Source organism: Bos grunniens, chromosome 1 (assembly GCF_055505025.1).
Source record: "Bos grunniens cultivar Pamir isolate PY7600 chromosome 1, Bosgru_T2T1.0, whole genome shotgun sequence".
In the NCBI taxonomy this organism is placed as follows: domain Eukaryota; kingdom Metazoa; phylum Chordata; class Mammalia; order Artiodactyla; family Bovidae; genus Bos; species Bos grunniens.
In genome coordinates this window covers 97505276-97527096 of record NC_141165.1, presented here as the reverse complement: position 1 = coordinate 97527096, position 21821 = coordinate 97505276, and the positions used below count along the sequence as shown (strand labels likewise).

At 39.7% G+C, this 21821-nt stretch overlaps 2 protein-coding genes and 1 long non-coding RNA gene across 26 annotated transcripts in view; 2 read left to right on the top strand and 1 right to left on the bottom strand.

The window, feature by feature from the left end:
- The window catches only part of ZBTB20 (zinc finger and BTB domain containing 20), an 847908-nt gene extending 846091 nt beyond the window's left edge, over positions 1 to 1817 (bottom strand). For all 23 annotated transcript variants that reach the window (XR_015165318.1, XM_086405119.1, XM_086405065.1 and 20 more), the window contains exon 1: positions 1789 to 1817. The gene's annotated coding sequence lies outside the window, so the exon portion shown is untranslated. The remainder of the gene's footprint in view (positions 1 to 1788) is intronic.
- Positions 669 to 1279, top strand: LOC147379969 (uncharacterized). Its single transcript, XR_015165337.1, has 2 exons — positions 669 to 781; positions 1118 to 1279. It is a non-coding gene; the product is annotated as an uncharacterized LOC147379969 (long non-coding RNA).
- A 535-nt stretch (positions 1818 to 2352) lies between the features above and the next one.
- LOC147379967 (uncharacterized) overlaps positions 2353 to 21821 on the top strand; it is a 51844-nt gene continuing 32375 nt past the window's right edge. Inside the window, exon 1 of one of the 2 annotated variants that reach the window (XM_086405453.1) lies at positions 2353 to 2516. In XM_086405453.1, coding sequence (XP_086261579.1) covers positions 2473 to 2516 — 44 coding nt within the window. In that variant the 5' untranslated portion in view covers positions 2353 to 2472. The remainder of the gene's footprint in view (positions 2517 to 21821) is intronic. The other variant, XR_015165327.1, reaches the window with a different exon arrangement.

Below are 21821 nucleotides of genomic sequence, written 5' to 3'. Positions count from 1 at the left end.
ACAGCTAAACAATGAGTAACATCAGCAGTTCTTCAAGGGCAACTTCAAAGTTTCTCAAGACTACTCCCAAGAAGACACAATGAATGGTATTACCATGTACTATATGTGCACTCGATACACTCTGATTAAGAATGACAAAGAGCAACAAGGGCATTTAAAAAAATAATGTAAACTGTTGCTGTGGTTTTTTCCTACAAACAAGGGAAATGCAGGACTTAGTCAAAATTGGACTGATCAAATTTATACGTGGGGGTGTGGTGGGGTGGAAGGGTTTAACTATTCCCAAGTGATAGCGAAGGGTGTATGGTATTAGGAGCAACAGATAGGAAAGTCATTTATGAATTTGTTGCACGCATGCACAATTATAACAGATTATTTAATGTGTAAAGCTGGAGAAGTTTTTTTACAAAGCAGTCATAATTCATGTTTTAAAACTTTCAATACCAACAACAGTAACTTTAGAACAGAGTTTGCTTGGAAACATTGTTCTCTGTTCATTTTCTTGGCTGAAATTTGCACATGACCACAGGATAAGAAAACTCCACTTGAGCAACATTTCGGTTTTTCTAATGCTAAGCAGCTGAGACAATTTTCACAAGTCTAGAACATTAAAAAATTCAACTTATCTTGGGCCAATGCTGATTTTGAAGACAGTACTTAACCCACCGGCTGCTTCTAAATTACTTCCTGATTCATTCAGATTTTTATTGGAGAACTGTCATCCTGCTACTGACCCCATTCAACTGGGCTGCCTTAAGAGATCAGCGGATTACCGCGCTAGGTAGGGTAGCTGTACGCCATATTGTGTTTTCCGCTCATGTTTATAGTTTGTGTGCCTAGCATATGTTTGTGCAAGTGTGTTTATCAATAGAACTTTTAGAAAATCCCTGCCTCCTGCCTCTTCAGCATCCTTAAAAAGGATAACAGCTTCAAGAGGGGCGGGGCGTGGGGCGGGTGGTGGGAAAAGACCAGAATGCCACACGGATAGTAATGCATTAAACAATGTAAAACAGTGCATTTCTTTCAAACTTTTAAAAAGCTTCCAACCGTTTCTCTCGGCTATTGAAAACCGTAAGCATTTTTTTTTTCTTTTTAATGTTTCCACGGGGGCCCACAGGAGGAGAGAAAGAAGGAAAGGAGTGTCTTCCCTTCCCAAGCCCCCTCCTCTAGAGTCGTAGCAGCGAAGCAGGCGGCGGCCGGTAGCTCGGGCGTCTGGAGGGGCGTCCAGCGACTCTGGGGCCAGGACCCCTCCCGCCCCCCAGTTCTCAGAAGACGCTCCAGAGACCGCCAGAGCCACGGCAAGCGGGGGGAGGGCGAGAAGGGAGGGGGCGGAAGACAAGCGGGCGCCTCTAGTAGCTCCTGAGCCCAGGCTAGTCCCCCTCAGCTCCTCTTCTTGGAAGCGGCAACTCCAGGCGCGGGGAATAGAGAGAAGAAGGCAGAAGACTCGTTTCCAGCTGCGGGACGCCCCGCCCGCTCCTAGGACCCAGGACCCTCCCGCGGTCCCTCCCTCCGCGCGGGGTCGGGCGAGGCCGCCGCCTCAGCCCGGCGCGAGGAGGGGCGCCTAGAGAAGGGGGAGCGAGGCGGGGCGCCCGGGGGAAGGGGCGCGCGCTCTGCGGACCAACGGCCCGCGGGCTCGCCACTCTAACTCGCTCCCCCAACCCCACCCCGCGCCCCTACTTGCCCGTCCCGCCGCCCCCAACCCCAAGCGCCTCGCAGACGCCCCGTCCCCCACGGCACGCACACACCCCTCCCGCCCGCCTCACAACAAATTAGAGTTTTTGGCGTTACCTCCTCGCGCTCTTTAATCTTCTTTCCTCAACTCCTAAACTTCCCCCCGCCCCTACCTCTTCGGCAGAAGGCCCACATTGGGCGCCTCACATCGCGAACCCTCTATCTTTTCCTACTATTGGGTTGTTCTCATGCCACTCTTCGCTTCAATGAGCCAATAAGGATGGGACGCCCCTCGTGAGGTTGCCGCCCATAAACAAAATACACTCTTCCTCCTCCCCTTCACCTGTCCCCACCCCATCTGCCTCTTCCCTCATCTCTACCAGCTTCGATTGGACTAGGAGAAGCCCAATCCGCTATCCCAGACACACATTGGATCATGGAAACTTCGCTCAGAGGACTGTTAACAGGTGATTGGTCAAGAGTCTTCCCACTTCCCACCCTCTGCCGCACCTTTGCCCACTCTGGAGAGGTCAGTCATATCTCGTTGTTCAGTGATCCGAGAGTTAGGAGGCAATTGGCTGAGAGAGCCCGTCAGACTGGACTGGGGTGAGTCGTGATTGGTCAACACACACATAATCAAGTTTGGTTGTCTACTCCTCCGCCCCCCCCTTTTCTCCACGCCCCCCGCCCCCTCCCGACTGCTTTTACTTTCTACGCATTTCTATTTCCTCCTTTATTTATTTATTTGTGATAAACTTAAATGACCCGGCGACGGAGGCGGGACTCGAGGCGAGGCCGAGGATGACGAGCGACGGCCGGGGGCCAATTGCCGAGAGGGATGCCGGGTGAGGGGCAGCGGCGGTGGCCAGTGAGAGGCAGGTGTCTGGAGCGCGCTAGGCCTATGGAGCCGGGATGCCCCAGCGGAGGCGGCGGTTACCCGCTGTCTGGCGCGGCGAGCTGGCGGGGGAGCCGCAGGAGGGGAGGAGGGGGTGTCGCTGTCGCAGACAGCTGAGGCGGCTGGAGGGAAGCTGGATCCCGAGTGATGGGAGGGAAAGCGGGAGAGAAGGTCTGGGGAGGCGGCGGCGCTCGAGGCCCCGCTGAGTCCAGGCTTGGTTCCTGTGGAGTGGGGTGCAGGTTGCCAAGCCAGGAGGTCACCGGAGGCCGCTGAAGCAGTGCCAGTGCTCAACGGGAAAATGTGTTCGTTCAGGAGGTTTGGAAAAAAGACTATGTAAAACAGTTCGGAGTAAGCCGCCCTTAATACAAATGAGGATATTATCCTAACGGGAAAAGCAGATTATGTTTCTTATTACTAAAGACCTGAAGTACCAACGACCCAACTGGAGCCCACAAAATTCAATATCCTGAGGGCTAGAAGGAACAAATAAAGCAACACGGAAAATGAAATGCGGTTCAGACGCTTCAATAAAACCTTCATCCTCATCCATTTGTCACTCAACATAGCACTCCCCAGAGCCAAATTCTTACCAAGTATTGGTTCTGTACTCAGGCACGGAGGGGTAAAAAATGAGTATTAAAGCCAGCAGGAGGCTTAGGGAAGGTTCCTAAAAAGGATTCCTAAAAAGGGCTAAGATGGGGGTTGAGGGGGGCGGGGTGGAGGGCGCTTTTCCCTAAACAAACAAAAAAACCTGCAAAAATGAAAGTCGCTGTGTTTAGGGAACTCATCACAAAATAAGGGACTTTATTAAAAATACCATGCTTATAAATAATACAGTGTATTTACAGCTTGAAAACTTTTTTAAGTAAGACATGTATTCGATGTGTCGTTCTAGTAGACTCAGGTCTTCTGAATTTTCTCCTGGGCTTCCTTGGGTTATAGAGCATGCCATAAATTAAAAAAATTAGTCATGCAACTTGTTAAAGATGATTAGGCGGACTTTATTCAGGACCATGGAGTTGGGTATAGATAGGATCATTGCAATCGAATTTTGCATGGGGGTAGAGAGGTTGAGCTCAAGTTTGTGTTTAGAATGGGCAAGTGGGAACAAGGTGAGGGTCAGTGGATGGAAAATTGCTGAGAGGGAAACGTTAGGGGTAAGGGAGATTTTTGGCTAAACAAATCAAGCAGGATTCTTGCTGAAGACAGGCCAAGGTGATCAGACATCACCTTGGGGATGGTGGAAGATAAAGAACCTGATCATATATTTAGGGTAATTGGGTGTGTGTCAGGGGAGTCATTGCTAAAACTATTTTATGAGGAAGTGTACAAATAAATGCCTGGCTTTGGTTAATGCGTTTTAGTAGGTTCTAAGCAAACTAAATTTGCCCTGATGAAAAAAAAAGTGTACAAGGCTTTGCCTTCATAAATAACATTAGATCTGTCTTTTGAAGAATATTTATACGAGGGTCTCAGAACCCACAAAATTACTGCATCAGGTGTCAGCAAATTTAAAAACCAGTATACAAATTTCTGGTTTTTAAATTTGCTGACACCTGATGCAGTAATTTGTGGGTTCTGAGACCCTCATATAAATATTCTTCAAAAGATAGATCTAATGTTATTTTCTTGGAGAAGGCAATGGCACCCCACTCCAGTACTCTTGCCTGGAGAGTCCCATGGACAGAAGAGCCTGGTAGGCTGCAGTCCATGGGGTCGCTAAGAGTCGGAGAACACGACTGAGCAACTTCACTTTCACTTTTCACTTTCATGCATCGGAGAAGGAAATGGCAACCCACTCCAGTGTTCTTGCCTGGAGAATCCCAGGGACGGGGGAGCCTGATGGGCTGCGGTCTCTGGGGTCACACACAGTCGGACACGACTGAAGCGACTTAGCAGCAGCAGCAGATACAAATTTCTGTTGCATCTGGAAGCCAAAACATTTCAGAATTTATGTATAAAATCTTAGCTACAAAGTAATGGGATTTCTTTAGAAGGAATGATGCTAAAGCTGAAAGTCCAGTACTTTGGCCACCTCATGCGAAGAGTTGACTCATTGGAAAAGACTCTGATGCTGGGAGGGATTGGGGGCAGGAGGAGAAGGGGAGGACAGAGGATGAGATGGCTGGATGGCATCACTGATTCGATGGATGTGAGTCTGGGTGAACTCCGGGAGTTGGTGATGGGCAGGGACGCCTGGCGTGCTGTGATTCATGGGGTCGCAAAGAGTTGGACACGACTGAGCGACTGAACTGAATGTAGTGACCATAGTTTAAGTGTTCCACACAGAATAATCAGCTTCACATGAGAAAATTCAGTAAAAGTTAACAAAAGTGTTTAAATAGTTTAATTCCACAATTTTACTGAAGTACAATGGCCACTCCCTGTAAGTACTACGTAAAACTCAGTCCTACGTAAAACTCAGTCCTTTCCCGCAAGCTTTTAAAGTTATCATTAAGTATAAGGGCGTGAGAGCTGTTAGGAGTATAAGAATATGGCATTAGGAAAGCAATGTAAAATATTCTAATTCAATATTAGTGAGCAGGTGAGGCCTTGGATGTTACTGCCCCTATTTGAGATAGTGGTTATTTATACCAGTTCTCCTGATGTTAGAATCTGGGGTTAGAATGCTTCTATCTATAAGGAATGCCTCAATCTTTATATTTACATTATACATGCACAGACCTAAACCACCACTACACACACACACAGAGATACAAACATGCCAAAAGATGTAGCAGGAATTCCATAGTAACATTAAATAGCTTTCCTGCACAAAAGCAATAACAGAAAATGTAATGGAAAAATTATCCCTTTTTACAGCTGTGCAAAAAGCTATAAAACATTTTCCATGTGAACAATGAAACATTGTGTGATCTATATAAATAAAACTGTAAACTCGCCAGTGAATATCAACTAAGACTTACAAATGTCAAGTTGCAAGGGACAGAAACTCAATTCAAACCACCTTCACCAGTTAAAACTGTTGGCTTGTGGTACTAGAACAGTAAGGATATAGTTGTGCCAAGCACAACTAGATCTGGAGTTCAAGGAGGTCCCTGAGCATTATGCTGAACATTTATTTACCTTTCAGCGTATGCTCTTTTGGGGACTGTTCCTCCTAAAATCCAGTCATGTGATTCAGATAGAACTATCAGATAAAATGCCCACCTCTTAGGTTAAATGCAGAATCTAGTCCCTGTAGCACCCAATATGGATTTTTATATATACTATGTAAACTAGAGAGTTAATTTTATGTGTTTACATATTGACTTTGTATACATACATCTTGGTGGACTCATTACTTATCATTTATCAGTTGACTCTCTCGATTTTATGTAGAAATTCATATAATCTAACAGTGATAGTACTTTGTTTCTTCAATGTTTGTAATATATTATTTTTCTTATTTTGTTGCTTAGACTGACAGCAAAATGTTGAATAGTAGTTATAGTAGTGTGCATCTTTGTCTTATTTTTGCATTTTTGTTGTTGTACCTTTAATTATGTTTCTTGCTGAAAGTTCTGTTAAAGAAGTTGCTGTATTATCATAGATTCCAAAACATTGAATTTTAAAAATTATGAATGAGAATTGAATTTTATCAAATACCTCTTCTAAGTGTATGAAAGAATCATTGTTTTATTTGTTCTGTTAATGAATTATGATAGATATACCTAGATAAATTTGTTGATTTTTTGCTAGTTAATAAATAATGTATTTAATTTTCTATTTTTATTTTGGAATATGCATGCTGTAAACATTGATATTCCTAAGTAGCATGGACCTTGTTGAACCTTCATCCAATTTTGAAATTTTTATTAGACTAGCTTCTTGGAACTGGAAAAATTTTGTCTTTTACCATGCTTATGACTTATTTCCTTTTTAAAAAATGATAGATCTTTACTTTCTCAATTCTGTAGTTTGTGGTTATTGTACCTTTCTACCTCTTCTTTAGATATTTTGGTAATTTAAATTTGCTTAGAAAAATCTTTGTTCTAGATTTTCAAATTTATTTTTTAACTTTACATAATGTTATTTTATCACTTATCTTTTTAAAGTGTCCATAATTAGTGTCTATCATAGCACCATATTTATTTCTTAGTCAACAGATTATTTGATTGTGTATTTGTTTATATAATTGTGTTTGTTATTTATTTAGTTTTAAAAATTATTTTCACTACATACATCTGAATCATCTTCCTACATCAGGGGAATTTTATAATTTTACCTAATCTATTACCATGCAGTAGATTATTCTAAAACTTAGTGACCAGTAACGACCATAGTTTTATTTGCTCCTGATTATATGGATTAGCATTTTGGGCTAGTTCTGCTGAGTGGCTTTTCTCCTGGTCCTCCCAGCTCTGTGTCTGGGGCTTCATTCTATATCACACAAATGTCTAAAGTCCCACTTGGTTCCTCTTTATGCTGTTAGAGTCCTTCTGTAAGGCTTCTTCTCGGGACATGCAGACTCAATAGATACTCAGAAAAAAGTAGTTGGAGAATTCAGCTTACCCAGGAGAAGCTCTTCTCTCTCTAGTATTTTATTCATCAATTCCTCTTTGCATCCACAAGTCTCTGATATTTTTAAAACTTTAGTTTTTGTGATGTATCTGATATTTTTTCCTAATTCAAGGGAGTTATGGTCTGTTACTATCTTCACCATTCTTTCTGGAGGCAGAAGAGAATAATTTAATTTCAAATACAGTTTTTTCAGTTGTAGAATTTGTTTGATTCCTTTTGATGAAGTTGTGTAGATGCTGAAATTTTCCTTCTTTTCCTCTTATTCTAAACATATTAAACATATATATTGTAACATGAAAAAGTGAATGTGTTAGTGGCTCAGTCATGTCCAAATCTTTGTGACCCCATGGACTGCAGCCCACCAGAATCCTCTGTCCATGAAATTCTCCAGGCAAGAATACTGGAGTGGGTTGCCATTCCCTTCTCCAGGGGATCTTCCCAACCCAGGAATCAAACTGTTGTGTCCTGCATTGTAAGCATTCTTCACTGTCTGAGCCACTAGGGAGGCCCTTATTGTAACATACTTGAGTAAAACTCCCATAACTGTAAGCCTACTTTTATTATTGTTTTCCTCTTCATTTGAATCATTCATTCCTATTTTTTTTAGTATGGCTCATAATTTTTTTACTGAATGCTGGAGATTGTGATGAACAATTATGGAGATTAAGCTTCTGGGAGGCAGAGTCCAGGCAGATCACCTTGATCATTATAAAGGTCGGTGTTCCTTTTATTCAGGCAGGTCTATTTCAGGCAGATTTGTTTCCATAAACATAGCCTTTCTGGGGTCCCACATCAAAGTCTGGGTGTTGCAGCTTCTCGTTTAGCAATCTCTGAATTCCAATCCTCTGTCTGCCAAGCAAGGAATTTCTGCTCTGCAGTGGCCTCATAGTTACTGTTTTGTTAGTCTGTTGCATATCCAGATTAAAACTTCACAGATTTTCCAAGGGGAAAATCAAATATAGAGTTTTAGAATGACTTCTCGGTCACTCCTTTCCACTGAAATTTCTCAGTCACTTTCACTTCCACTGAAATTTTGTCAGTCTTCAATCACTTTGGGTGAAACCCTGTCTTCTCTTGCCTCTCCCCAGTGAGCCTATACTTTCTACTGAGACTCAGTTCCTTCACTTTGTGAATTAGAAATGCCTCAGGGAAAAGGCCAGGTTGACTTTAGAGCTCTCCTTGTTATGTTTCTCTTCTTCTCAGGAAATCATAGCTCCTCAAACCCTGTCTGTATCAGTTGTCTTCAAAGAGATGTTTTATATATTTTATTTTTAATTTTATAGTTGTTTCTGACATAGAATTAATCTGAGAACTCCATTATAACTAGAATTTCTGTGAATTAATATAAATCATTTCACCAAGCTGAGCATACAAAACCAGGTCACAAATCTTTTAATTCTCAAATATTCCTAACTGTTGTCAAATAGACCAAGTATGACTTTCGTCTAAACTCGGAATGTGCTAGGTCTTGAGATTTTCGGAGTTCCTTACTAAGTCCACAAGATCATTTTTACTCATTGTATTGATAGTTTATGGTGAATGATGTCGGATTTGTGATCTCTGAAGCAGAAGATTGAGCTTCGAGACCAGGGACCAGGCTTCATCACTCAAGAACTTTTGTGTAGCAGAGTTTTATTAAAGTATGAAAAGGGAGAGAGAAAGCTTCTGACATAGACATCAGAAGGGGGACAGAGAGTGCCGGCCTCACTAGTCTTAGCAAGGCCTTATATGCTTTTATCAGACCCACTCCCACAACATACATCTTAAGATAACAGGATTAGTCAGAAGGTTCTTGTTAGGGAGAAACATATCCTTAAGCAAGATACATTGTTGTTACAGAATCCTTACTAAGACTAAGGAATATAGAAAAAAATGTTTGTCCTTTCCTCCTCCTTGAGAATTCCAGACCCCTATCTCCTCAAGAGACCCAGACCCCTTTCTCCTCTGCGGGGACCCTGAACTTCTTGTCAACCTTCCTAGGAATTGACTCTCTAAGTATCATGACCAGAATATGTGATTTATTCACAAGGGAGGGTTTCTATTGATGCTGTTGCTTCCATCCAGTGTTGCTTTGAAAATTGATGGGTATCTCTGTATGGTAGATAGTGTTTTTAGTGTATGATACAAATGTCACTATAGCTGATCTACCCTGATTTCTATAGTATGGAAACCCTTTTTCCTGTGTGAGTAGCACAAGCCTGTGATTCAAATCTCATAGTGATTTTATTGTAGGGATCTTTGGGTGGAGGTGGAATTTTCTCTTGGAAAGTGATGGCATGAGAAGGATTTCTTGCTTCAACCATATACTGAGCCAGAACAAGCCCTTTCCTGCAAACTTTGCGTGTCCTGATCCTCAAGTAAGAATGGAATTATTTCACTCACTGTCCTAAGGTCTGCTCCAGATTCTGTCACTGGTTAAATCACATTTTGGCTAAGGAAAAATTTATGATGATACCAAAGAGCAGTCATTTAAATGTGATTTACCCAACAAGGTTCTCTATTTCTGGGTCTCTTTGGTTCAGTGAATCCCTCAATGTTGACATGAGGGCCGCTTTTAGTGTTAAGGAATATCCACTGATGTGGTTTACTTTGGAAAGCTACTAGAGAAGATGTATGCATTTCTTACTGTGTTGTAACAGTTATCACAAATTTAGCGACTTAACAACACAAATTTGTTATATTACAGTTTTCTATATCAGAAGTCCAAAATCAGTCTCTCTGGGCTAAAATCAAGGTATTCCAGGGCCTTTTTTAGTTTCTGGAACCCATTGCATTCCTTAGCTCATGACCTCATCTTCCATCTTCAAAATCAATAGCATAGCATTTTCTAATTGTTCTGTCTCTAACATTTTCTAACTCTCATCCCTTGCCTCCTTCTTATGAGGATCCTTGTGATTACACTGGGTTACTTGGATAATCTAGAATAATCTCCCTATCTCAAGATCTGCAAAATCTCTTTTGCTGTGTAATACATTCACAGATTCTGAGAATTAAAATATGGACTCTTCTAGGGGCAGAGGGGATGATTATTCATCTTACCACAGAAGGCTTCTTGCCACTTGCATCATTATCCTCAGACAAGCCCACAGAATACAGGGCTCTAATTTTTAAAACTGAATTTAATTCTAGACATATTTCCCTAGGTCTTAACAACAGTCCTTGAGTGGATCTTTTTTTATATAGAATTCCATAACCCAAGGGTTAAACTGCTGAATTTCTATAGCTCAAGAATTTTTAGACTGTGTCCTAATGTGCAGACCCTCAGAGGGTTAGGGTGGATTAGATAGGGATGGCAAGGAGGGTTTCAACTTGCTAATTGTTTTTTAGAGAACAGGTTTAAAATCTGTTTTTGTACTGTCTTATGAAATTATGCACCAGGCATCCATTTGGAAATAGTTCAGTTTACCAAAGATTAATCACATGTCTCTCACAGGCCAGTGGAAAATGCAGTGGCCTCTAATCAAGCATCACAGCCAGAAAGCTAGAATCAGAGGAAAGACTGAACTCCACTAAAGTTTCTTCTCTGTCTCCTTCCACAAATCCAGTAATCCTGTTCTCTAATAGAGTAATTTTACATTTTGTCTATTTGTAACTGGCAGAAAGAAACAAAAAGACCTTTGGTGACCCTGTTGGTTTTTTTTTCCCCCTGAAAAATATGATTTTTACTTTATGACAGAGGTCTCTAGCTTTATGAACGCTTTACCCTCTAGGTAAAGAAATATTTAACATTATCACCTGCTAGAGAAAGTATAAAAGAAATTTGAGAAATTAGTTTCTTTTATTTTCAAACTGAGCATCCCCAAACTATTTGTGTAGAAAATTAATATGTGTAGTATTGTGTACTATTAATATATGTAATATTGTGTAGAAAATTAAATCACTAGAGAAGATTTGTTTAAAACCTCTTTTAGTAACTCTACTGTTTTCTTCAACATCTTAGTTAGAATTTTAATGTTTCCAAGTTTATGAAATGCACCTAAATGAGTGATACTCTAAATGCCAAGGACATTTTAAGTTTCAAAACAGGATGCCTTTCTGAGATTCAAATTTAAACAGCTATCCTCATAAAAATCATTGGAAAGTACAGAAGCCACAGGGGGAAATGACAATAAACTTTTAAGTTTGAAAACTAAACTGGTATTTTGAAAGAAAAAAAAAGTCTACTTCCAGTGCCTTTTAAAGATATGCAATAAGTTTGGTTGTTCAAGAATATACAAAGTATATTATGTTTGATCTTCTTGGCTTATTTACAGATCATAAACTCCCCCAAAATATAAGCCTTCCCCTACTAGTTTTTCATTTCTTTCAAGCCTTTATGGGCTATAAGTGAAAGTTGTTCTATCGTGTCGGACTCTTTGTGACCCCGTAGACTATACAGGCCATCAAATTCTCCAGGCCAGAATACTGGAGTAGGTAGCCTATCCCTTCTCCAGGGTATCTTCCCAACCCAGGGATTGAACCCCGGTCTCCCGCATTGCAGGCAGAGTCTTTACCAGCAGAGCCACCAGGGAAGCCCAAGAATACCAGAGTGGGTAACCTATCTCTTCTCCAAAGGATCTTTCCGACCTAGGAGTCCAACTAGGGTTTCCTCCATTGCAGATGGATCCTTTACCAGCTGAGCTACCAGGGAAGCCCATCTCATGGGCTATACACTTTACAAATAATGTTTAAAATTATGAGACTGCAGTACTGTCATTTTGAAGGAAAAAAATTTTTTTTGGATCCATGCTGCTGCTAAGTCGCTTCAGTCGTGTCCGACTCTGTGCGACCCCATAGACCGCAGCCCACCAGGCTCCACCGTCCCTGGGAGTCTCCAGGCAAGAACACTGGAGTGGGTTGCCATTTCCTTCTCCAATGCATGAAAGTGAAAAGTGAAAGTGAAGTCGCTTGGTCATGTCTGACTCTTCATGACCCCATGGACTGCAGCCTACCAGGCTCTTCCGTCTATGGGATTTTCCAGGCAAGAGTACTGGAGTGGGGTGCCAGTGCCTTCTCCATACACATCTTTAATATTTTATATTTTCAAGAAATTGGGATGATTGAGATTTGGGAGACAAGGAAAGAAATGGTTCCTTATAAATAAAAAGGTCCAGGAGCATATAATCACAGCCCTTGTTAGCTTTTCTATTTCTGTCACTCCTCAGGCATTTTAGTGCTTTCCATATCAGCAGTTTAAGAGAAGTGGTGCTTACGTCTGAAGTAAATTTAAGTTCCTTCCTAGAGGAGCAGAAAACCAAGGGAAAGGGAAGGAAAGCCATTTAGACCTGTTTCCTGATTCTCATTTTGATCACCTTGATTTACTTTATTCTCTACATACTGGGGGCTTCCGTTGTGGCTTAGCTGGTAAAGAATCTGCCTGCAGTGTACGTACTGGATGAGTGCTTGCTTTTCTTGTTGTCCATATTACCTTTATTTCAGATTCAGAGATAAGATAATTGAATTTGGTAGAAATGCAAAGCAAAAATCTTGAAAATTATTACATTATTGCATTGTTATTTCCATTTATATATGATTGTTTAAATATGATTTGAATGTGGCTTACCTATTGTAGGAAAAGTCCTTTTCTCATTCTCCTTCAATAGAAGTTTCAACTCTAAACGTTTAATTATTTATGTATTGAACATATGTTTATTGAAAGCTTCCTAATTTTGCTAAATATTACACACATAAATATAAATTAGTTGTGGTCTCTATAATCACACAGTCTACTAAAAGAAATATGATAATCCTATTACAATATAATAAGGGCCATTGTAATGTATGTCTTAATACTTAACATTTGTTAAATACTTACTGTAAGCCTAGGAACTGTATTTACACTTTATTTTTCTAATAGCTTTATGCTGCTAAGTCACTTCAGTCGTGTCCGACTCTGTGCGACCCCATAGATGGCAGCCCACCAGGCTTTCCCTTCCCTGGGATTCTCCAGGCAAGAACACTGGAGTGGGTTGCCATTTCCATCTCCAATGCAGGAAAGTGAAAAGTGAAAGTGAAGTTGCTCAGTCGTGTCCGACTCTTCGCGACCCCATGGACTGCAGCCCACCAGGCTCCTCCATCCATGGGATTTTCCAGGCAAGAGTACTGGAGTGGGGTGCCATTGCCTTCTCCAAATAGCTTTATGAGTTAAGTATAAATATTATCTCCACTAATACAGATGAAGAATTGAGGCTTAACAATGATAAAAGCATAGTGAATTCATAGTGTTAAATAATTTACTGATTGATATCTGTTACAGTTGAGGTATCCTTTTTGTGTGATTAATTCTTGAGATTTTTCTGTTTTTGATAGACTGATTGAAGTATCATCTAATAGACATATCCTCTCTTTCAATCTCTATGTTAATTTTAAAGCTTATGACCTGCTTGTCTGCTTCCCCCAGGGTTCTGCCCATTTATCAGAGCCTCGGTGGTGAGGGGAAGAAGGGGCCAAAACCCCTCTGACAATAATAGATTCTTGGGAGAAGAGTCCAGGAAAGGTTAAAAACAATACCTGAAGAGAGATTTACAAAATGATAACTGCAGAGAAAAGAAAGAAACCATATAGATGTCACACACATGGAGATGTCATTTTGGAAGTTTTAGCCCTTAGCACTGGAGCTCACCAGTGCTTTTGGCCTTGATCCACATAATCTTTTTTAGTCATGATGGTGCTGGAAAGAGAGGAAGCCTTAAGCTTCCTTTAGAAACTGGAGTATAAAATAGATAAGAATCATCCAATGGGAGCATATAGAATGGGCACCAAACCAGGTATTGAGATGGTGATAAAATTTATCTATACTATTAGTGAAACTCTTTAATAAACTTTAGTCACTGCTATCCTTTAAAGTAGCAAATTGGATATTTTGCCTGAATTGTAACTTCAGTTAAGGTTTTCTGACCAGTGGTTATATTAAACTTAGTTCTGAAAGATCATGATAGTTGTAATATTTCTGTTTTCTTTTGTTTCTAAATCTAGTTCTTGTAATGGCCCTTTCAATGGAGGAGTAATCCAGTCTTGGAGCCCCTTAATTGTTCAAAACAAATACTACTGAATTAGTCAGGAGTCTATGTTTGCAAGTATAAGAATCCCAACTCAAATTTATTTAAATGATAAAGTATACTGTATTAGCTTACTTTGAAGATGGTACCTCATTGCTATCACCAGAAAACAATCTCTCCTGTTGTTTTTTGGCTTTTTTTCTTCATTTTATCTTTATTCTCAAGTGGCCTATCTATTAATGGCAAAGATGGTAATGAGAACTTTATGCATACATGATCTTCAGCACAAACTGGTTTAAATAATAAATGTTGCTGGTTCACATAACAGATAGAAGCCCAGATACAGTGCAGTTTGGGTTGTGGTTTGATCAAATTCTCTGGGATTCTCTTAGCCCATCTTTGTGTGTTAGCTATAATTATAGTGGTCCTCGGCCTCACAGATGCCATATCATCAGAGTAAGAGAACAAATCTTTTCCCTCAATTATTGGACAAAAATTCTGAATTTTGTTCTGTGAAGAACAATAAAATCATTGCCCATTCTGGAACCAAAATCTAGAAGCAAGAGATTGAGAAACACTGATTGACATATACTAATCAGGACCCACTTCTAGAGTTATATCAATCCAACCCAGACCAGATGCCTATTATATAATGGGTGACAGGTAAGATGGATACTGAGAAAGGTAATACAACCATGTAAGAACCAATTAAATTTCTGTAAAGTCCGGGGGCGGGGGAGTATCGTGGCAAAGTCCTGTTGGGACAGTTTCATTGACTGACACAAGCCTCAGGCTTATCTGGGCCCTTCTAGCGTTAAAAGTAGAGAATGAGTGGGTCTCCATAAGGCAGAGAAGAGTTTGAGGAACAGGCCAAGCAATAGCTCTCTCTACTAGAGTATACTTTTTAGATCACATCTCCAATTGTTCTGTTTTATGTTCTGCATGGAAATTAATCTTGTCTACTGCCATGGAGACACAGACTAGAAAAATTACATTTTAGAATTCTTAAACACTGAAAGGTGAATTTTTATTTAGAATATGAAAAGATTAGATAATATTTTCTAATGGGAGGAAAAATTGAGTTTTATAGCAATAGCATTGCTTATATAGAAAGAAGCAGTATCTGTTTTTCTGGAAATGAAAGCTGCTGCTGCTGCTGCTGCTAAGTCTCTTCAGTCATGTCCGACTCTGTGCGACCCCATGGACTGCAGCCTACCAGGGTCCTCCATCCATGGGATTTTCCAAGCAAGTGTACTGGAGTGGGTTGCCATTGCATTCTCCAGGAAATGAAAGCTGGAAGAAAATAAATCATGTTCTAGGAGAAATTGGTGGAAAAAGTTTCTCCCAATCCTTTCATAAAATGTTAGAATTACCATGGCTCATGACTGATACAGGGACTTGATTCTAATGAGAGGACACACAGAATAGTCTTTGGTATTAGGAAGAATATTTATGCAATTTTTTCTTAATTAGAAAAATATAGTACAAGTAATTTGATCCTGAATACATAAAAAAATATATATATATTCCTGCCTTTCTTGCATCTTTATTGGGTACTTTTAAAGTTAAAGCTGAAATTTATGAAAGTTTCAGATTCAAGTATGGACTTCCAAGGAAGGATCAAAGTTATGAGACGTAATTTAAGAATATTGCTAAGTAAAATACTTCCAAGGTACCCTACCTTTGATTTATCTTTTTTATTAAAGATTAATAGTTTGAAATGTCAAAACATCACAGACTTGAGAATAACTTAAGCCTTGTTGAGTTACTCTGTATACTTACATATGATGAGCTTTTAGTGTTCTGTCAGAAAGTAGTGTGGAGCTGAAAGCAGAGAGGTAATACCCGCCCTCCCCTGCTTCTAGCCCCAAGGTTGGGGTGGTTAGTGGTGGGGCATTTCAACTGCTGACAATACACATAGCTATCTTCTGGCCCACCTTCATTTGTCACTCTGCCTCTATAGTTATTTTTTCACCTCCAGGTATGATTTTGATTTGTGCAGAGAACTGAGAAATGAAGTTCTGTCAGCAGACATTTGGTGCTGTGAATAGACAGTAGTGGTTTAGAAGGGTTGCTGTTTGATTCTTCATTTCTAGTGGAGGTAAATTAAATGCAGGAGAAAATAATAAATTAGATAAACTGTTCTGTTCTTTCAGCTATCTGGGAAAGAGCCTTACAGGACACCCCACATCTGAAAGAATTCAGCTGTAAATTATTGAAAATGGCATATTACAAATACACTTGGAATCATTTTAAATTAGCTTTAGAATAGGATTAGATGTCACTCCAGTTTAATGTATTCTCCCTGAGGATCTCATTGTGTGTGAACACTGTGCTAGCCACTTTGGGAAGATACATAATACTTCTGCCTTCAAAGAGCTGATGGTCTCAGTAACTAGAAAGACATGTAACTTGCAATAAAAGACCCAAGAGAGCATATAATAAATGGAGAGTGTTTTAGTTATTTTCATGTCCAGTCATAGAGACTCGCTGAGGGTTTTCATTAGAATTCACGTGATAAAAAGAGAGAGGACATCTCATGGAGCTCCAGGGTAAAAATCCATGCCAAGGCAACATAAGAGGGTGAAGGGCCAGAAACTTTTTGTGGATTCAAGGCAGCTGGTAGGACCCCTGCACAAATGCTCTACCATTAGTGTGATGTGACTACTTGTTTATATATTTTTTTTCTCTGCCTTTCTGCTGTCCTCTCTTCTAGAGTTCAAATTCCCAAGAGAGAATCTGTGTGACTTGGCTAATTTTGCTGAGCTTTTCTTGCCCAGCAATGGCCAGTGGGTAGATAAACTGTTTGTTGGGGTTGAGGAGAACAAGCATGGTCTGTGATGAAGGACACTGTTTCCTTGGGGTACCTCTTTCACCAGGCTTTGTGAGTGTGTGGCCGGGAGTATTGTAACCAACATGAAAATAGCAGTAAGAATATTGGCAGTAAATGCTCAGAGAAATCAAAGAAGGAGTACTTACTATGGAATTGTTAAGCCTAGTGAAATTTCATGGCAAAGAGGGATTTGAGCTATGTCCTGAATGATGAGCAAGAATCGAGTGGTAGAGCCTAGGGAGGAGGGATTCTAATATAAAAGTGTTGTGCCACCTGAGTAACTACAAAAATTTCATAGTAACTGGGATGAATTTTTAATATAACTTAAAAAGTTTGACTGTGAGCCCAAAAACACTTATAGCATTTAATTAGTCAGATTAAGGACCAATTTTCTAGCGTGGAGGTGAAGCCAGAAGTGTTGTTTTTTTTTTTTCCCACTAATTGAGTGGGTCTTTATGCAGAGATTTGATCTCCAAGTAGAGATAACCGTATGCTGACTGTAATGCCATCCTCACGTGAACTAAGAGAAGGACAAAGGGGAAAATGTCTAGCAAAGAGAAAGAGGAAGGATAGTTTCTTAAGGCTCCATGTGAATTATATTAGCCAATAGATTGAGGCAGAAATAGAAGTATGCCAGTGTTCAGCCTAAGTCAAGGGGACTTGCTTTTTGTTTTTTTTTTTAAATCATCTTTATGCCCTTCTGCCATTGCCATAGGAAAAATAGGCCTAACCAGTTCACCGGATTCAGGAAAGAGAAAAATGCAGAGCGTAAGTTCCCCAGCTGGGTCACTAGCCCATTCTAGACTAGTCATCCTCTAGTCAAATCACTGATGAATGAACTAAGTAAATGCCACTGAGATTTAGAGGTTCTTTTTCACATAGTAAGAGGTGACACAGGCAGATTTCTTCAAAATATGTTTGTAGATGTAGTAGCTTTAACCAGAATGGGGTTGTGGGCATGACAGGCACTCAAAGTACCACAGACCTTCCTCCAGCAAGGAAGAAGCCCAAGACAAAGAGACCACAAACAAGTCAAAAATTGATCAAACAAAAAACTCTAATAAGGAAGAATGCTTTTACTTGTATAACTATAACATATACAAAAATCTCAATCCTTGGTGCTCTAGAATCTGCATATGGATGGTAAATTCAATGTAATGGTTTTAAACCAGGCAAGGCAAGGAGTCACAGCCATCTGTTGGAAAGGCAAATCTGTTGGTAGCAGAGACTTTCTCATTCTGTAAACACCACTCATGGGGAGCTGTAGAAAATGCAGGACAACATAGATATTAGAATCAGGAAGTGTACATGGGGTTTCAGGTATGCCTTGGACCAAAACACAGGATCCAAGAGCAAGACTTCCTCTGGGGAAGGATCTTAGTTTTATGAGGTAGGAATGTCAGCATAGTTGTTAAGAGTATCCTGCAGAAGCTTGAGACTAAGAGAAGCTTTTTATATCCATCACTTCTTAGACTCAGGGCAAGAGTGACCACCATTAGTATGCTTGGGGCAGTTGTAAGCATGCCAGCAAATAATAGACTTTGCCTCCCACGTGCTATTCAATAATTTTACCTTGATTTTATTTAAATAATTCTTTTGGTACTCTGTGGTTAACGTATTTTCAAGGAAAAGATGGGACTATGTATAAAGCTTCCCCAAATGTAAAGTGAGATTTTCCTAGTCAAGGTATGGCTCAAACCTAAAGAAATGTGTAACACTTAAAAGATATAAAGAATAGTGTACATACACCATTTCCTGTGGTTGAAAAGATAAAATTCTTAAATATATGAAAAGTTGTTAACCATGGGAAAACCATAATGGCCAAGGAACTTTCTAGAAAAGTTTTATTCTAGAAAATACTTTAGGATAGCATTCAGCATAATAAATGTAAGGCTGGAACAAAAGCATTTAATTTTTTCTCTTTCTAAATTGGTAAATAGGTTAGAAATAGTAAACTATGCTATTGTCTAGGGCAGACTATACTATTAATTCTTTAATAGCCTTTTATGCTATGGCAATCTGAGAAAATAAATGAAGACTCAAATAGGTATGAGTCAAACAGTCAAACATTAGTATTAATGTATTGTACTTTTATGATCTTACATGTAATTTTATTTGAAAATGTTAAACTTATGATAATGTGGAAGACTCTTGAGAGTCCCTTGGACTGCAAGGAGATCCAACCAGTCCATTCTAAAGGAGATCAGCCCTGGGTGTTCTTTGGAAGGAATGATGCTAAAGCTGAAACTCCAGTACTTTGGCCACCTCATGCGAAGAGTTGACTCATTGGAAAAGACTCTGATGCTGGGAGGGATTGGGGGCAGGAGGAGAAGGGGACGACAGAGGATGAGATGGCTGGATGGCATCACTGACTCGATGGACGTGAGTCTGAGTGAACTCCGGGAGTTGGTGATGAACAGGGAGGCCTGGCGTGCTGCGATTCATGGGGTCGCAAAGAGTCAGACATGACTGAGTGACTGAACTGAATGTGGAAAAGACTTCTTCCTTATGATGTTAATTCTGAAAATTTTAGGCTTTAAGAACCAATTTTTGCATTTATGAAATGGATAAGATTTCTTGGTTTTTGCATATTGTTAATATATGTAGATTAATATACCACTACATAAGTGTCTTTCCCTCAGACATATAAATAGCAACAAATACCACTATAATAACCACCTTGAAATGAGTTTTTAATTGATTTGATGACTATAGTAGCAATTCCCAAAATATGCTAGCTCTGTTTACTTTTAATTTTATTCAGCATATGGGCATAGGAAATCATTAGCATTTTCCAATTCCAAGGACGAATGTGTTTAATGTTAAAATAACTCAGAACAGTTTTATGTTTTTCATCATGAAGTTCAAGCAAGAAATATAAATACAGAAACTTGGGTCTGCTGCTGTTTTTCTGTATAAGTTTGGTCAAGCTGTCAAGGATATTATTACAGAGAGCTTGTAGATCAACTATTTGGGCTTCCTTTAACCATCAGCTCAATTGAACACATGGTACAGTATTATTTTCACCAATAAAGCCAGTATTGGAAAACATTCATACTGTGTAGACATGTTTTTAACCTCAGTTTTATCTGTCATCAGTTTTAAATATCCTTTTCCTACAGAGAAGAGGCTGTAGTGATTGGTGCCATACCTGGTAGTGGAGTATCAGAAAATGACAGAAGTTTGGGTTTGAGTCTTAGTTCACACAGCCAGTTTGCAGTAAATATAACGTTCATCTCTTATTTCTCTGCTGAATTTAATTTCAACTTTGAGACCTCATTCTACTGAGTGGTGGAAGCACAGTCACTTTGGGATTATACCAGTGTTCTCCCAGTGTTGAGTTCAAGATCCATGGAACTTGTAAAGTGCCAAGTCTTTAGGATAGAGACTTGGGGGTAGAGGGAGAATCTGGCATAGGTTGGCATCTATCAGTCCTGGCATCCTCAGGAGCACCTTCCTTCTTATCTGATCTTCAGTTGTCTGTCAGCACAGAATACTTCTGAGTTTTTATTTTTCCTGACATTAAGAGTCTTACAGGTTTTCTCCATAAACTTATTGTGTACTATTTTCAAAGCCAAACAAAGCAGACGCTTATAAAGTTTGTCTCTTCTCCACTTAATCTTTAGGGGAAAATTTCATTGGGCGGGAGCTACAATAGCCATGAAAGTGTATCTGTGGCTTCTTGTAAAAGCCCAGTCAACCTTTTCCTTCTGCTATTTCACTTCTACCTAGCAACCTTAACTCAAGCTGTGCTGTGCTCAGAGTAGAGGCTGCCACAAGCTGGAAAGCTCTGTTCCTTTACTGTTCTTTGGAGTGTCACACTCTGCTGTGGCTTTGCCCTTGGGTAAGGCTTTTGCTCTGCACATTTGCAGAGATACATACATGTGTCTTGCAGTTGTGGTTTTTTTGTGCACGTGAGACTATGGAGGGCTTGGGAATGAGGCAAAAATGAGTGGGACAAGGGATTGATGCAAGAGACAGAAGGGATAAACAATCACTTTTCTAATATGATACGGAAAATTGAACCAATTCCAGGTACTTTCTGTTTTATATATAAATTTAAAAAGCAAACTGGAATTACCAGTACCAAATAGGGTATGGTGAAGTTGGATCTCGAACACAATATGGGTAAAGTTATAACCAAAATAATCCAGTATCTATCAAGTCAAAAAAATCCAGAAATTCTACTTCTATTAATTGTTTTTGAAGGAAATCTGAAATGATGGCATACTTTTGCACTTGCAAGGTTACTTCTAACTCTATCCTATATTCTAAGGATAATATAAATATTCAAGAATTATGGAGGTGGTGAGATGGTTTTCAAATATGATTATGTATGTATATAATGTAATATTGCATATCCATTAAAAATGTTTACAGTATTTGTTAGCAAAGGGGAAATTATTCTGATCACTAAGCTTAAAAAAGCATATTACAAAATTACATGTGTGCTATGCCATTAACTATGTAAAAAAGCACTAAAAATAGAGGAATTATGTCAAGATTTAAAGCACTGTTTGTCTCTGAGTAGTGGGTGCTTCTTTTCCCACCTTCTCATACTAATACCAGCAGATTTTCAGTCTGTGATCCTCTGCAGAATGTATTTTCTATAGCATCATCCTCGAATACAGAATACCACATCATTATAATAAACGGTGATAATTGATTTAGATAGGTTACAATATTACCTAACTTTCCACTATCCAACTTTTTTCCCTGCCAATGATCTCTAGGAAATCTTACAGTGCCCATATTAAGAAAAGTCTGTTTTAGCTCTTTTTAAATGTTACAAAAACAAGGGAGCAGAAATGATGAAATATAGTCTTTAGTAGGGATTCCTGAGTAAGATGTGTTTCTGAGACTAGCAGCATCGAGGTCATCAGGAAACTTGTAGAAATACAGATTTCTGAGTTCCTGCAGA